Source organism: Mustela lutreola, chromosome 3 (assembly GCF_030435805.1).
Source record: "Mustela lutreola isolate mMusLut2 chromosome 3, mMusLut2.pri, whole genome shotgun sequence".
Lineage (NCBI taxonomy): Eukaryota > Metazoa > Chordata > Mammalia > Carnivora > Mustelidae > Mustela > Mustela lutreola.
In genome coordinates, this window is record NC_081292.1 from 55,754,701 (window position 1) to 55,772,281 (window position 17,581).

Sequence of the window (17,581 nt, forward strand, 5' to 3'; positions counted from 1 at the left end):
TTCAAAATATTCTTGTATAGGCTGGAAGTACACAAGACACTGTTCTGAGAGCAAGGAAAAAACCAATACTGTGAAGCAATTGTAATTCTGACAAACGACAGGCTGAATATTGCTGGATATTTAATACTTTGAAAAGTTGTTTATTTAGGACTTAATTGTAGCATGGAACTCACAGATTCAATTAACTTCTATATTTTCTCAGGCTGGCCTGAGTTAGGAAATATTTTAATTTTTTTTTTTTTTTTGTCCTGATTAAACCAATGAGGGAACACCTGTTGCAGACATAGTTTAACTTTTCTTAGAAATGCACTTTAAATCACTTGGATCTGGGGAAGGTAAAAGATCAGTAGAGAGGGGGAAAAAAATGCTCTTTCCAAAGAATTGAATTTATAAGACTAGAGGCTCTGTGTGGTAATGAGAAGACCTGGAGCAGAAAGTTGGGCAATTAAGTACCAAGGTAAAGGGCATTAACTTAGGACTTATATTAAAGCCTGTTCAGCAGGACATTGAAGTATTACTGGTTTCACAAAACTGTTGTCCATATGATCTGTTGCTAATGAGGGAGGTAAAACTCAGGTGAGAAAATAGGTGGATTGTGCAGGAAGGAGGGAAGTCCAAATCTTTGGGATTATGCAACTAAGATGGGCTGAATGAAGACAGAGCCAGTGGTTCTAGACGAGTGGAGACTGGACCTGCATGGACCAGGGGATATAGTAGTTTCAATGACCTGTTTCCTTGGGTAGAAATCCTCTAGAAAGTGGATGGGTTGGCATAGGATTCATTATTTCTGGGACTACAGATTGACCTGAGAAACCCAAGCATAGGACCCTGCAGAAGAGCAACCTGCAGTGAGCATTAACATATTAGGTGATAGTTTGGGGCTGAACTCCAGGGTCTGCTCTGTAAGAACAGATTCAGTCTCAGCGGATATAGCCCTTTGCAGGGGGTGGCAACTAGAAGAGAACCTGATGAGGACTTCTAGGGTATTGGAATACTCTTTTTGATCTGGATGATAGTTATCGGCATGTGTTCATTTTATGGGAATACATAAAACTGCGTACTCATGAGCACTTTTTAATATTTATTATACTTCAACAAAGTGAAAAAAAAAAAGTTGATGCCCTACCCTGCAATAAAACCAAAATCCATAGAAAGGAGGTCAAGTTCTTAATACGTTTTAAAGTTCCCAGTGATTCTGACAGGAAGCCAAAGTTGAGAATCATTGAGAAAGGACTAAACACAAACATGCACACTCTACACCCCTTTGTCCCAAAAGTGAATCCCTTCTCTACTTAATTGTTGGAAAACAGAATCGGGCTTATAGTTTGTGCCCTATGATATGTGCTCTTTGGTACGGATATGCCATATGGTAACCAGACCATTTGAAATGTAGGTAGTCTGATTTGAGATATCAGTATAAAACAGACACTGGGGGGTGCCTGGGTCAGTCATTAAGCGTCTGCCTTTAGTTCAGGTCATGATCCCAGGGTCCTGAAATCAAGCCCTACATTGGGCTCCCTGCTCAGCAGGAAGCCTGCCTCCCCCACTCGCACTCTCCCTGCTTGTGTTCCCTCTCTCACTGTCTCTGTTTCTGTCAAATAAATAAATAAATCTTTAAAAAAATTAAACAGACATTGGATTTTGAAGAATTGGTACTAAAATAAAGAGAATGTGTTGTTAATTTTTATATTGATGATATATTAATGTCAATCTTTTTGATATATTGGGTTATTTACTGCTTTCTTATTTTGACATGGCTACTAGAAAATGTAAAAATGCATGTTTGGCGTGTTCTATTGGACAGCTCTGGTGTCCGAAAGAATACGTAGTTGACAAAGCATGGGAAATTGTCATCAGAGAAGTTGAACATAGGTTTCAGTCCTGGCTTAGCAACACAGAAACTGCTATGGCCTTGGACAAACCACTTAACTTCTCTGCACCTTAGGGTGGTCATTTATAAGGATAGAAGTATATTCATATTTGGGAGTAATTGTGAGAAATAGAGTCAATTTAATCAAGTGTCCAATACATAGTCAGAACCTGATAGTTATTATTTCCCTGAGAAAAGGTCACCTTTCTATGGTGCAATATAAAAAGACCTCTTTCTGTTGTACTTAAACCACATGTCAGCAGAGAAGTAGGGTAGGGTGCCTTTAAAAACGGAGGAGTGTGTCAGGGGCCAAGTGGAAAGAATGGATGAAGGACAGCAGCAGCTGCTTTGCCAGGCAGGATCCTGTCTGTGTCTCTCATATGCACCTCTGCTTCTTGCTTTTCCTCTGACGTCTGCTTTTTGCAGGCACTGGATTCTTAACCTTGGAATACATCCTACTTTCATCTCCAAGCCCTTAACCTATCTTCAAAAACGTAATTCCCACTTTTAGAATTCTTTCGATTCTGTGTTAGACTCCTTGGCACGGATGCCCTCTTTCTCAGGATCTTTGTGCCTGAGATGTGCCCTGATGCCCACACTCTTCCCTCTGTGTGATCTCATAGAGCTGGTTTGTCAGCCACACCCCAGTGTCTTACCTCAGACTTAGCATATATACTGTGCTCTAGGAAACTGGGATTATTTTAAAAATATATGACCCTATGCTTTCCTACCTATGTACCTCAATTTATGTCATTTTTTCTATGTAGAATGTATAATCTCTTTTTCTTCAATGAAATGAATATTTCAGGTTATCATTCCATCACATTCTTCTCTATGATCTTTCCTGTTGAGTGGCATTTCTCCCCCAGCATATGGGATGTTCCATGTGCATCTGTTATTGCTCATCATATTCAGACATTTATTATATGTATGTACTTGTCTTGCCATTGCTATTAAATGAATATACTTTAATACACCTTAGAGTCTCCTGTGGCCCTGTCTTTGCATGGAGCCACATTAAAAAAAGAGTCTCACCTAAAAACCAGAAATAATTGAAAAGTATTCTCAATCTTTACATGTATCTCTTAGAAGATCTAGTTCATAGCCTATAAAAATGCTCTTTTTACCTAATTATTTTTGACTGGTTCTTCATTGTAATCTCTTGTGAACCCTCCCAAACTTTTAGAATCCCCAATTTCATAGATTTTCTAATTTTCCCCCTAATTCTTAGCTTTTTATTGTGCAAATTGACTTAAACATGTTAACTTAATTTTTTTTTTTTTTGGTCTACTTCAACCATTACTTGATTTATTTTCAGCAAACAACCCTTATATTAATTCTTCATTTAAAAAAAAAAAAAAAAAACCTTTTCCTCTTACCACTCTAACCTGTTTTCCAATTCTGTGTGACAAAGTCCTGGGAATCCATTGAGCAAAAAGTAAATTCTCATTACATGGTGAGATTGAAGGAAAATTCCTTATAATAAAGGGATGGAGTGGCAATGGGAAAAGGCTGGGAAGATGACACATATCATCACATATCATATGTTCACTGTCACATATTCCAGTTTCTATTAGTCAAAGATTTTGTGGTATTTTTTTTTTAAATTTTACTACTTACTTACCTAACACAGTGACTTAAACTTTCTAAATGCTCAACAAATATTTCCTAAATAAAAGTGATTATTTACTGGATTTTATTTAGGACCATCCAGGAAGGCAGGTTCTGTTTAAGTTGTCGCTCCCTAGCTATAGCTATTTTTACAAAATTTTTTGCTCTTAAAATTCATGACTATATATTGTTTTATGGATTTTAAACATATGGGATAAAAGAAAACAAAAATTCAACAAGCCAGTCATAATAGTAACACCATCCTACTCAAGGGAAATGTGTAAAGTTAATCATGGTAGCCAGAGTGCAAACTTGTGTTCTGTTAGGAGTAACCTACATCATTTCCTTGGCTGTTCTTACTTTTTAGTTTCATAGTCAAAAAGTACACAATGCTTCTTTAGTTCTGCCAGTTTTCCTGTGTTAATTTGATCACTACTATTTTTCTGTGTTTTCGAAAAGATAATATTCAGGAAAAGTACCTTAAGTTTTTATACATCTACATCAGTGTCCTTTCCTTCTTGATTGTATAAAGACATGTCTCTTGGTCCCTTTGTATTATTTTCTTTTTTTCCATTTCTGCCAGTTTGAAGTTCATTATATTCTTTCAGAACTCTCATTTCTTTAGCCTATAAGAGTACATTAGTTGTTATTTCTGCAAAGCATATTCTTAGAAATTTCAATTCCCCTTGTTTAAAGACCAAGTCTCCCTAGAGATCTTGCTCTCTGACTAGTATGTTGCTTAGGCTGGGAATCTATGATATAATTTCCTTTTTTCTTTTTTTAGCCTATTCCCAATTCTAACAAACTGAAGGGAATTTGTACTATAGAATGCCAAATACCTTTACCAGGTCACTATTTAGCTGAATGACTTACTCTAATTTGCTCATTTATTTATACATTATCCTATTGGACATTTCATTTCTGTATGCCATATCAAATCTTGTGTGTTGTGTAAATGTGCAGCATACAGTTTGAAAGTCAAATTTAAAAATAGTTACATTAATGGGCCACCTGGAAGGCTCAGTTGGTTAAGCATCTGACTCTTGATTTTGGCTCAGGTCATGATCTCAGGGTGGTGAGATGGAGCCAGCTTAGGCTCCCTGCCAGGTGTGGTAACTGCTTGAGATTCTCTCTCTCCTTCTGCCCCTCCCCATTTCCTCTTTTAAAAATAAATTAAATTAAATTAAAAAATAAATAAAAATATTTACACTATTTCATAAACTAGAAAAAAATTAAGCTTTTACATTCTGTAAGGCAATATTATACAGGCTTTACTATTTTCAACTCTCAACTTTATCTCTGTATTGCATTTTCCCTAATCAATCTGTGTGTACTTTTGTTTCTTAACTACCTTGTGAACTTCAGCAGGGCAGACATTCATTTACAAATTTACTGAGTATTAATAGACAGAGGAGACAGAGATGAACAAAACAGGGCTTTTCCCTGAAAGGGCTCATATTGTAGTTGGAGAGATATACATGTAAACAAATAGCTATTATCTAACCAGATACATTTGCAGATCAAGTGTTAGGGGATCAAGGAATATAGAATAGCTATTTCCTAGGGTGGGGCTTGGGAATGAGGATGCAAGTCAAAAAGGCTCTTTTTGGGTAAAGTGGGACACAATCTGAAAGGACAAATGAGAACTTGCTGTCAAGCATGAAGAACATCTTAGGAACAGGAAAACAGTAAACACAGAACAAGGAATTATATAAAAATAATATGTGGCACTTATACCAAAAAGTTTTTTGTCTGGCTAAATTTAAGGATTTTTTTTTTTTTTTTTTAAGTTTAGGGGAGTGAAACGATCAGACTTAGGTATTAGAAGGATTCATTTGGATGTGAGAATGCCAGACAAGGCAGGTCCTGATCAGCAGGTTATTGCATTATATTAGATAAGTGATGATTTAAAGGGTTATAATGCAGACAAAAAGAAATGGGACGTTTCAAGAAGAATTAGAATTGATGAAGTGAAAAACAAATGGGAGGAACAAGAGTTAAGAGAACTGTAAGAATTATAAGATTGCTGAGAAATCAGTGCTTCCATTATATGAGATCTGCAGCATATGAAGAAAAGTAGTTTTGGGATTGGAGCCATACACTGGATTTAGTGTTGGAATGTTGAATTTTAAGATGCTTCTGGGAAGTCCATATTTAGCTTTCCAGTAAGTTGGGTGATCAGGAATGACCTTTGGGATTCATCACAGTGAAACTGGTGATTGATGTTAGTCTAGAAGAGGTCATGGGAACACTGGGATTAGAGAGGGGTAAAGATAGAATCCCAAGGAACCACGGTATTTAGTGGGGAGGTAGAGAAGGAGGGATTTGTCAAAGAAAGTGAGGAGTTGCCAGAAAAAAGGAACAAAGGATTAAATACATTCATACATACACCAGGGGGTGGGGGAATGGAGTAGGAAAGTAAAGGAGACATCTCAAAAAAAATCCCATGGTGAACAGGATTAAATGCCATAAGATAGGCTTGTAAAACATACACAAACTGTCCATTATATTTGACCACTGGAATTGATATATTCACTTAGTTCTAATTCAGAGAACTAGAGTGGGACTGGGTACAAAGAAGTTGAGTGGTTTTGCTTATACATGGCTACTTTGAGAGAAACTAGTGATACTGTTGGCAGTCATCCTGGAGTATAATGGAATACAGAACTCTAAAACATCACAAGCTAATCTTGCCCATCTCTGGATGTCCAGGCTCCAGGCTAATGCCTACATATGTGCAACCACCCCTATGAAGAAATGAGGATTATAGGACCTGGACATGTAGCAAATATTAAGGGGAGAATGTGGTGGAAGAGAAAAGACACAACCATATATGATGGAAGATGTGAACCTGAAGAACTTTTTTCTTGGGATACATAGATTCCATCCTTAATGATACAGCTAAACCCTGCCAAACTATCAATTAGAATTATAGAACCATTAAATTTTACTTTGGGAGAAGCTTGAGTCCTCTGGAACATCATCATTTTTTAATTTCCACGTTGACTGGGGTTTTCGTGACAATTCTAAAAGTCCAGGAACTACTTAAGATGTTATTGGTAATAAAATGTAATTGTAAGTCAAATTGCAAAAGGATAAGAAATAAGGAGGAGAAACAAGAAAACAAGAGCAAAGATTACTATTCTTTATTTCATTTTTTAAAAAAAGATTTTATTTATTTATTTGACAGAGATCACAAGCAGGCAGAGAGGCAGGCAGAAACAGAGAGAGGGGGAAGCAGGCCCCCCACTGAGCAGAGAGCCCCATGCATGGCTTGATTCCAGGACTCCGGGATCATGACCTGAGCCGAAGGCAGAGGCTTTAACCCACTGAGCCACCCAGGCACCCCAAAGATTACTATTCTGAGAAATACAAGTAGTGAAGTTAAGAGCGAAACTAAGGACTTGAGCTCATTTGTAGAAAAGGGTGAAGTCAGGGCGCCTGGGTGGCTCAGTGGGTTAAGCCGCTGCCTTCGGCTCAGGTCATGATCTCAGGGTCCTGGGATCGAGTCCCGCGTCGGGCTCTCTGCTCGGTGGGGAGCCTGCTTCCCTCTCTCTCTCTCTGCCTGCCTCTCCATCTACTTGTGATTTCTCTCTGCCAAATAAATAAATAAAATCTTTAAAAAAAAAAAAAAAGAAAGAAAGAAAAGGGTGAAGTCAGTGAAGAAAAAAAGGATAATTAACAGACCTCCTGAAAGAAAATGGTTTAAAAATGTCAGATGACTTGGGAGACCGGGGTAGCTCAGTTAGTTAAGTGTCTGCCTTTGGTTCAGGTCATATCCCAGGGTCCTGGTTGGAGCCCTGCTTCAGGCGCCTGTTTCTACCTCTCCCTCTGACCCTCTCCCCTGCTCATGTGCTGTCACTCTCTCTCCCACTCAAATAAATAAATAAAATCTAAACAAAACAAAACAAAAAAAGTCAGATGAAAATCTACATTTTAGACAGTAGTGGGGAAACTTCCTCTATCCCCAGGAATAGGATGAAAAAAGAGAGCTTCATAGCACTCATGTCTAAAATGCAGTTAGAAACAATGAATAAACATTATTAGAAACTTTTTAGTCATTCTGAAGGCAAGTAAAGTGAAAGCAGATGGTTTGATGGGTTCTGATTGGGCAGAGATGACAGAAAGACAAGAAACTAAGATAATCAGGAGCACTGAGGAGGTTAACAGTGGATTTCAGAGTGGGAGGAGAGCTGCTATGGAAAAATTCATCTTGATATAATCAGAAAGTAGATGTGGTACAAACTAGAAAGTTAACCAGTTATAGTTAGAACGTTTTATTAATTTTGACTTTATAGTGAGAGATGGCCAGGATCCCAAATCCCCACATTCTGGCCTAGATAGAGGCAACAAGTATACAAAGAGAAGAAACACCAAAGACAGTAAGAACTTGTTTTGCGTGGCTAGCATTTTGTGCCAAATCCCTGTGTAGTATTTTATCCTTGTGACCTAAATAACATGAACCTAAAGATCTGCACCGTCTTTTACCCTGTCTGCTTAAAACCTTGTCTGAACTCAGGATGTTATTTGATGCTTACTTTCTCCTGGTCCCACCTTGGATTCTGCTTGGTCTTTCCCTCCCTTTATGTGATTTAAGAGAGAGCAACAGCAAAATAAAAGAAGTTAAACCCTCTGCTTTTTCTACCCCAAGATGTTATTCTTAATAGGGTAAAAGCAGGGGTGTCTGTGAGCACTCCATTTTTGTTACTGACTCATTTTAAACCTTTTTAGTGGCATAAACAGAGCTGGTGCATCTGGAAACTGAATTTTTCTTAATCAGTGGTTCTCAGGTTGTGAGGGTGAGGGTGGGTTAGGAAAAAGATGCCAAAGTTACATAGGGAGTGTTTTCAAGGTGGAAGAGTGTGCGTGTGTGTGTTGGAGCACGCATGCGCGCGAGAGAGAAACAGAATGTATATAGGTGGAGGAAGGAGTGTTGTAAAATTTTCAGGGGATTCTGATAAACACTGGTCTTTCTTCTGATTGAAAATCAATGCCCTGCAGATGAGCAAGTAAGAACCACAGGAAGACAGCGGTGCTTACAATTTAAGATTTGACTCTGGTAGATGATGAAGTCCAGGAAGTGGGCTACCAGAGTGGAATGGAGGTAAAAATTTTTGGAGTAAAGGGCCAGAAAATGTGAGGCCAGAATGTCCTGTATGTCCACCACAGGATGGCTGAGGCTTGAATTTCTCCTTCTCACTCGAAGCACTTTCTCAAGCACCAAATACATAGTGTATGTTCAATAAATACTCTTAATAGACTGTGCACATTTCAGAAAAAATGTATTACTTTTAATATCAATTATGTGAGCATGCAACATTACTAAATACAAAAGTCATACAAGCTCACAAATGACTTCAGAGACTGCCACTCTTTGATTAAAGAACAATTTGGGGCCTATTAAGACATCATAAATTATAGATGGCTTCCTGTTTTTACCTGATAACTACACATTGTCTTCCTATTATAACAAGCTTTACTCAGAAGCTAAGCTACCTGGCAATGACATTTGTTTACCCATTATTGCTTCTCTGAAGAGAAAGAGCAATATCATTCATCTTATTAAATGGTGCACTTTTACTGCAAGTTTAGGGCATTTACAGTGAGCAGTTCTTGGGACATCACCTAAAACCTGAAGACTGCTTGTTATATATTGGAAAAAATTTCTATAAATTATGAGAACAGTATGTTGGCATAGGATGTTTACAATTGATAAAGGTAAATTTGACAATTCATGCTTACTACAAATGAGTAAAACTGAAATTTTCATACTTTTAGTTAATTAAACAAAACAAGTAGCATGGAACATAAAAAAAAAAAATCTGAACCATGCTAAATTTATAGACTATATGCCAGAAAGGTATTCTGAAGTATAACACACACAAAAAAAATAAACTCTAATTGAAGTTCTTTCGTTCTTTTTTTTTTGAAATAACACTTTCTATGATCTGGCCACATCTGTGTTTTTACGCATCTAAGTAACCTTGAGAAAGACAATTCCCCCTTCTGAGACTCTGCTTCCCTCTATAATATATGGAGGATGAACCAGTTCATCTCTAAATGTTCCCTTACAAATAAAGATGCCCTATAATTGGCTTTAATTTTATGGCCTGTGCAGTAGAAAGCTCCTTGGAAACCGACAAAGATAGGTTCAAATCTTAATTTCATCACTTATTAGCTTTTTAAACATGGGAAAGTTATAACTTATTGAGCCTTAATTTCTTAATCTGTGAAATGGGATAACACTACCTCTTTAATTAAACTCTCTGAGAAACAATTAAATTGGAGAAAATGTGCTGGAAAGTAATTAGCATAATGTTAGTTGGTTAGAGGGCATTCAATACATATTCTCAAACCTAATGTCTTGGTTTTCTATCTTTTCATTTTCTCCTTAAAAATTCAATTCTATGTATATTATTGATTTGCAAGTAAGAGATTACAATACAATTTGGAAGACACTGTGAACTTTTGCTGAGCAACATTTGTAGGATATGGATATTTTGGAAAGTAGATTTTTATCTTCTAGCTTGGGACTCTCTCTGGGTTTTAATATAGCAGACAAAGTAGCAGTATGAGGTCAAAATAATTCAAAAGCTCCATATGACTTTGCAACTTATCACTATTATATATTCAAAGACAAGCATGACACCACATGCATTAATAATAGTATATCACATAGGAATATAAAGTCTCCACATACACTCAGCATTAGTCCTAAACTTTACAAAATCACATGTAATCAATTTGGAATTCCACAACTTTAAGGATGGAGAGAACTTTACCTAGATTCACAAGAAAGCTATGCAGATAGTAAATGAGGATATTGAAAAAGTGATTTTATGGGTTGGATATTTTAAATGAACTACCAGAGATTGTCTAAAAATGTCTCAGGAACCTTTCTTCCCACTTGTGAGCCTATTAATAGGTGGAATTATTTGAATTTTAACTGGGCATTTTGGACCCCAACTGGTTAGAATGAAGTACTCTAATATTTACTCTTCTATTTTCTAAGAGACTCACCCTATAACACTTTTTCTAGTAATACATGATGAGGACCAAATGATACCCATGCCCTTATCCTACTCATTTGGGAAGTACTGTAAGGAGAGATGAGGGTAGACTGACCTTTCATCCTATAGGCAGCTATGGAGGAGGGCTTAGTTCCTGATACATCTATGGAGATTATCTGTGGAAATGCTGTTTAACCTACCACAAATGGGACTGTATCTAAGACCTCAAGGATAATTTAAGTGGGCTCTTTATTGTAAAGGGTCTTCCTGTTATCTGTTATTTGTCCAGTAATCCATGAGCCATGGGCATATTATCGGTTCCTTATTTATTACTACTGATAAATGATTTTATAATACTGACCAATGGGATTACACAGCTCACAGAAACTTCCCATATAAGAACCATGATGTCAAAACACAGCAGAGGCTATCAACAGTATTAATGAGGATTTTGTTAGCTTCTAATGATAATTATTATTGTATCAGAATGCAATTCACACTAATTATTAGTAAAAGTTTACAAACATTAAAAAGTGCATAATAACATTTGTATCTGATAGGGCTGAAAAAAGACATGAAAAACACAATGCAAGGGCTTTACTTTTGTGATTGGTGTCCACATGATTGCAAGATAATTTTTTCCATCTGTTCTAGCTCCATGCTGATAAGTTGTCCTCTCAATTTAAATAGTAGCATACAGCATTGAGTAATTTGATTCCATTAGAACAAAAAGTTTCCTGTTCTTAATATTATCTTATCTTTCCCACCATCCTGATTCTCTAAAATTCTCATAATTAAAAATTTTAAAAAATATATTAGTTGGGAAAAGTTCTCCAATTGAAAATAAAACAAAATATGCATATTGGATTCTGGTCTATACAGACATCAAACAGACTGAATTCAAGTAAAATTCACATTAGCGGATATTTTCAAATGCCTCTATAATAAAGCAAAAAAGTCTTGATGAATTGGTTAGATTTAATTCATCAACAGTGGATCAAGGGGAAAGATTAAGTTAAAAAAAAGTATGATCTATCCTGTGTACACCACCACACTGTGGAGAAGGAAAAAGGCAGCCCTTTTAAAAATGAGTGGTATAAAAATTCACAGTAACATACATTATTTTTGTTTCTCATGAGCAATCAAAGAAGGGGGCAGTGCTGAGTGTGTATACTATACAATACAAAACAGTGTAAATAACACAGCAGGAACACACAGATACATAATGCTAAAAACAGTGCTTTCTGGATGGTTCTTTTACTGGGTGAATACTTGGACCAGAGATATTTAAACTCTGGGGTTCAACCAACCCTTTGCAATTAGACACAATTAAATCCTCTGACATTTTGAGGGGCCAGATGCTGCAGGAAGAATCATCATCTAGGTCAGTGCTACTCTCTACAAGCATTTTATCATATGGTCAAGTGAAAGGATCCATACAAAGTGACATCCAAACACAAGCCACATGATTTCAACCATTGCTAATGACAGAGGTAGAGAAAAGTCTGTCTGCAGCCACAGCCTCTGCCCCCATTTTTGACATGATAATGAGCAGATTCCTATAATGCAGCACGGCTACTTTTTTCCCCCCTCTTTCATTCTTGGAAACAAATGCATTCCAGCCAGGCCTGGAGATTTGAGACATTGTCAGGTGTTGCTGAAGTTATCAAAGTGGGATGTTAGCTTTCAGATTTTGCTGCTTCCCCCTGGGCTTCCCCACTTTGTTCTGTGGAATTTCGTTGTGCATCTTCTTCACCTTCTGTAAGAGACAATTAAAAAAAGGATAAAGGCAAAAGAAAAACTATTGCCTATATTTACTGACTCTTAATATATCATATTAGAAATTTCAGAAATACTCAAAAAGTCTGAAATTCTCATAGAGACAGGTATATTTGATTGGTAATCAGTTCCTCAATTAGTGTTTTTTAAGGTTGGCTAATTCTGGTTCTATGAACTTGGGACAGCATGGCACAAAACAAAAGAATAACAATTTTTACAATGGTCAGTGATGATTTATGCTAGGAAATCTCAAAGCCAGATCATGACACTTCTAGTTTTACGGGTTGCAGAAATCAGAAGTGATTTTAGACAGAAATCGAAAGTGGGAAGCGTTTACCTTTTCACTTCTTTCTTATTTTAAGAAATAATTAAAAATTGCATTTTACATTATTTATAGTACTTGTTGATAACCCATCTGATTTTTTAGAGTTTTAGCAAAATATTTTTGGGTGTTCAATATGTAAACTATATCAATGTTTGTTGAGTGTTTGTTACCATAATTCAAATGAACAGAGGTGAGTGGGCTGTTCCATTCTTTGAATGGAAATGTTGAAAGGCAATTTCTCCTTTGCTCTTAACAAGTATACACAAAACATTTCACCAGACACCATACTTTAGGGAAATTAAAAGCAGTTCTACATAAATACATATATTTTCTTTTTTTTTTTTTTTAAGATTTTATTTACTCATTTGACAGAGAGAGATCACAAGTAGGCAGAAGGCAGGCAGAGAGAGGGGGGGAAGCAGGCTCCCTGCCCAGCAGAGAGCCGACCCTGAGATCATGACCTGAGCTGAAGGCAGAGGGTTAACCCACTGAGCCACCCAGGTACCCCAATACATATATTTTCTGTTTCTAAAGGAGTTCTCTGGGTATGACCAGGCATATATATATGTATATATGTGTGTGTGTGTGTGTACATATATATACATATGTGTATATATATATGTATATATATATACAGTTCATAAACTACTTTCACAGCAATAAACAGCCTCCCAAGATGTGTAGATGTATAGATGGCCTGAATCTGAGATGTGTAGATTCGCATTCAACAAAAATTTGAAGAACAGGAACAGCTTTTGGTAATCAAAAGAATGAAGTCAAATTAGGGCAGGTACAAGACAGTAGAATATTTAAGGATGAAACTGACTGCATAAATACAAGATGAGGACTTTGACTCTCATGAGTTTTGGGGCTTTCTAGGTGTCTCGGAACACTTCTCAGCCCTTAGCATAAAGCTGCAATTGCAAAGCCGTTGCTAAATACATGCTTGTTAACAAATTAAGGTAAACATGGGACAGCAATATTGTGGAGTATAAACTAAAAAGAAGTTGAAACATTCATGAGTTACAGAGGAAGTCTCTCCCACAACTCAGCTATTGATATTTCATTTGTCATTTATATATTTGTCAGTATTGCAGTTATTATTTTTAGTTCTTTGTACTTAGAATAATAAAAAAGTTCTTACTATTTATATTTTGCCTGGCCCTGGACTTTAGGATTAGAAGACAAACAAAAATTTCTAGGAGCCTGGAGAATTGCAATTAAAATCTAGAAATGTTTAGATAAAAAGACATTTGATAGCATAAAGATATTTTAATTATTCTAAATTGTTTAATAATACCATTAATATAAAATATAAAATAATTTTATTATATTTATTAATAAAAATAAATTTCTTCCATTGTTATATAATAATTTAATATATTCTCTTGTATAAGACAGGTCTTGATGCTGATGAGTCTCAATTTCAGGGAAGACAAAAAAAGAAGAAATGGAACTGCTCTGTTAATAATATTAGGGGTGTCTAAAATTAATGCAGATTAAATAGAATATTAATATATAAAGAAAAATATAAATCTTGGGGTGACAGGGTGGCTCAGTGGGTTAAAGTCTCTGCCTTCGGCTCGGGTCATGATCCCAGAGTCCTGAGATCGAGCCCCACATCGGGCTCTCTGCTCCGCAGGGAGCCTGCTTCCCGCTCTTTCTCTGCCTGCTTCTCTGCCTACTTGTGATCTCTGTCAAATAAATAAATAAAATCTTTTAAAAAAAAAAATATATATATATATATATATAAAAATCTTATAAAAGAAAATTAGCAAACTCTCAAAGACCACAGAAAAAATTTTACTTGCCTCATCCCACCAAATTGCAATAATTTCCTTAACCCCTTCTGAGAGTTACTTTGATAAGTAACTTCTGGTAATAAATAGTAGGGAAACAACAAAATCTAAAATATACATAAGTCTGTATATTCCAAGGTGTCAATGTTAAAGGTTTATTTTCAGTTTGAATTTGAAAAGACCAATATGTGACTTGCTGACCTTTAGCCACTGAATAAAGTACTGTCCCTAGGTATGTTAGGGTAACATTGTTAAACTGTTTCATTAACATATACTCGGACTCAGTTTTCCAATAACTGGAAAGCTTTGCCATAAAAATTCTAATAGCAAATTAGTACTGAGTGGTTACCATGAGCCAGAAACTGATAAGTGCTTTTCATGTATCCAACACTGTGGTTCCTTAATCGTGAACTCCTTTTTTTACTTTTAAAGGTTATTTATTTTTTTTTTTTACAAGATTTGTTAGGAAAATACATCCACTTTTAAATCCTGCAAAAGCAATGGCATTCTTTTAAATACTCAAAAGTACTTTGATATTACAGTCTTGTTTTACTTTTTTCATTGGTACTTGGGTAAGAAGAGTGCAAAGTCAGGTAATAAGACAAATTTTCCACAAACCCATTCTATCATGAAAAGAAAACTGAGTGACCTTTTTACTGAAGACATTGATGTAACAAACAATTTTACTTCCATTTTCAATAAAATTGGTCCCAGAGAACTTTTCCTTTGAAATGGCCAATGTTACTGAAGGTGGGAGTTCCTACTTTGTTAAATATTCTATGTAGAAATTTCAGAGCTTTTATAGATTAGAATTTTTTTAAAACCCATGTGCTTTATTGATTGCATTAGTAATAGAAGATTAAGAATTCTGCATTTGAGTGGGAAACCCTATACAGAAAAGTCACTGAACATGGAGTAGGAGTGATTAAGAGATTAGTCACTGACTTTTTTCTTGCCTTAGACTGTTTGTAACGCTATTAGATTACTTTCAAAGGTGGTTTTTCATGTTTTAATCCTCTTCGGTGAAATGCTACAAATAATCCCACCTTGGAAGAAAGATGTGTGTCAAACAACTCACCTGTCTTGTTGATATCAAGACCTGCTAATTTCAAGGCTAATTCATTGCTGTTGCCACTTGCAGAGGAAACCAGGATATCATGTATTGCATTTCTTCTACCTGTTCTTCCTGAAGCAATGAAATCTGCATATGTAGTTTCCACATCAGTCATTGCTAACAAATATCCACATAGCAGGGACTACAAAACAAAGAAAAACTTATAGGTAAATATAATGTTGGTCAATGATAACATTTCACAAAGACACTTGTTAAATTACTGGCCTACAATATGCATGTGAAATGATTGTCTTGCTTACATGTCTACAAAGCAAGTAATACTTTAATCCTTGATCCAAGGTCAGGGAATTTTTTCTGTAAAGGCCTGAAAATAAATAAATTAGGCTTTGAGGGGTATATGGTCTCTAATCCAACTACTCAATTTTGTGGCTGTAGTGCAAAAATAGTCCAAGTAAAATATGTTAAATAAATGTAATAAACGGTGTTTGGAAAAATAGTAATAGGACCAGATTTGGCCTGAATACCGTAACTTGTGGGCACCTAGTTTAGATCATAAAATTCTCCTTCTCTAATACCATTTTAGTCAGTCTTCAATTGCAGAGAGAACTTGAGATTGGTAGCATACCAAGGTTGAGGGTGGAATGGAGTGGTCCATCCTAGAGATAAGCTGAATGCAAGTACTTTGTCTGCAGAGTCTAAGAACAATAATGAAGTTTACCAAAATTTAGTTTGCTTTTTATTATCACCATATACCAGCAATTCTTATTTTATTTTATTTATTTATTTGAGAGAGTATGCAAGCAGGTGTTCGGGGCCGAGGGAGAGGGAGGGGGAGAAGCACACCCCCGCTGACCCTGGACTCTGACACAGGGGCCGATCCCAGGACCCTGAGATTATAACCTGAGCCAAAGGCAGATGTTTAACCAACCGAGCCACCCAGGCACCCCCCAGCAATTCTAAGCAATGTCAGTGACCAAAGAGCTACTTCGAATCCAGGGTGATGGTTCCCTGTAGTCCCCTTTATTAAGTGATTGCTTGAGGGAATAACAATCTTTCTTGACTGAATCTTTGAAATAAAATATTCAAGTTTAAAAAAGACTCAATGATGGGTGCCTGTGTGGCACAGTTGGTTAAGTCAGACTCTTGATTTCAGCTCAGGTCATGATGTCCGGGTTGTGAGATCATGTCCTCCATTGGGGTCCATGCTGGGCATGGAGTATGCTTTAGATTTTCTTTCTCCCTCCCTCTCTGCTTCCCCTCCAAAAAAGGAGCCCATGAAAATGAATCTTCCAAAAAAATATTTTCAAGGTAAAATAGGATATATGTATTAAAAAAAACACCAAATACAAATCTTCGTTTTTTTCTATATTTAAATTTATGCCCTTCCCTAAAAGTCAAAAGAAGGATGTATAGCAAGATAAGAAAAAAATACATTTATTGTTGCATTAATTTATTTGAACAGAACTTTAAAATAATTTCCTCCTATTCCTAAATATTCCAATCACATTTTATTGTACTTTAAGATTAAAAACAGATCAGGGGCGCCTGGGTGGCTCAGTGGGTTAAGCCGCTGCCTTCGGCTCGGGTCATGATCTCAGGGTCCTGGGATCGAGTCCCGCATCGGGCTCTCTGCTCAGCAGGGAGCCTGCTTCCTCCTCTCTCTCTCTGCCTACTTGTAATCTCTCTCTGTCAAATAAATAAATAAAAATCTAAAAAAAAAAAGATTAAAAGCAGATCAATAATCAAGAGAAGGTATATTTTCAAAATATAAGAAATATGGGGGAAGCAAAAATGGTGGAACCCATACATCATCATGGGCATGCACATTTGCACTCTGAAATAACTTGATAACTTGATTTACACTGCAATTTAGGATGGCTGTCAGTAGCACATTCTTTTAGGCTGATTTCCCCTAATGCATACTGATGAGGGAGCTATTAATTCAATCTAGAGGAAACTTTTATATTTTCTCTTCTTTAAGAGGAAGATGAAAAGGAATGAGGGGGTAATACCATAATACACTTTTGAAATAGAAAATATATCTATACTATATGCTTACTGTGACTATATTATCGATAACATTGGTTTTCATTCATTCAGTATATTTACCAT

General features: G+C 36.2%; 1 protein-coding gene and 1 long non-coding RNA gene across 4 annotated transcripts in view; one reads left to right on the forward strand and one right to left on the reverse strand.

Annotated features, from left to right (window-relative positions):
* The window catches only part of LOC131826684 (uncharacterized), a 111,052-nt gene that overhangs the window by 39,938 nt on the left and 53,533 nt on the right, over positions 1–17,581 (forward strand). The window lies entirely within an intron of this gene.
* Positions 8,747–17,581, reverse strand: part of PKIA (cAMP-dependent protein kinase inhibitor alpha) — a 94,276-nt gene continuing 85,441 nt past the window's right edge. For all 3 annotated transcript variants that reach the window (XM_059166170.1, XM_059166169.1, XM_059166168.1), the window contains 2 exons: positions 15,473–15,650; positions 8,747–12,250 (listed from right to left, as the gene is read on the reverse strand). In XM_059166170.1, the coding sequence (XP_059022153.1) occupies positions 12,171–12,250; positions 15,473–15,623 (231 nt within the window). In that variant the 5' untranslated portion in view covers positions 15,624–15,650 and the 3' untranslated portion in view covers positions 8,747–12,170. The remainder of the gene's footprint in view (positions 12,251–15,472; positions 15,651–17,581) is intronic.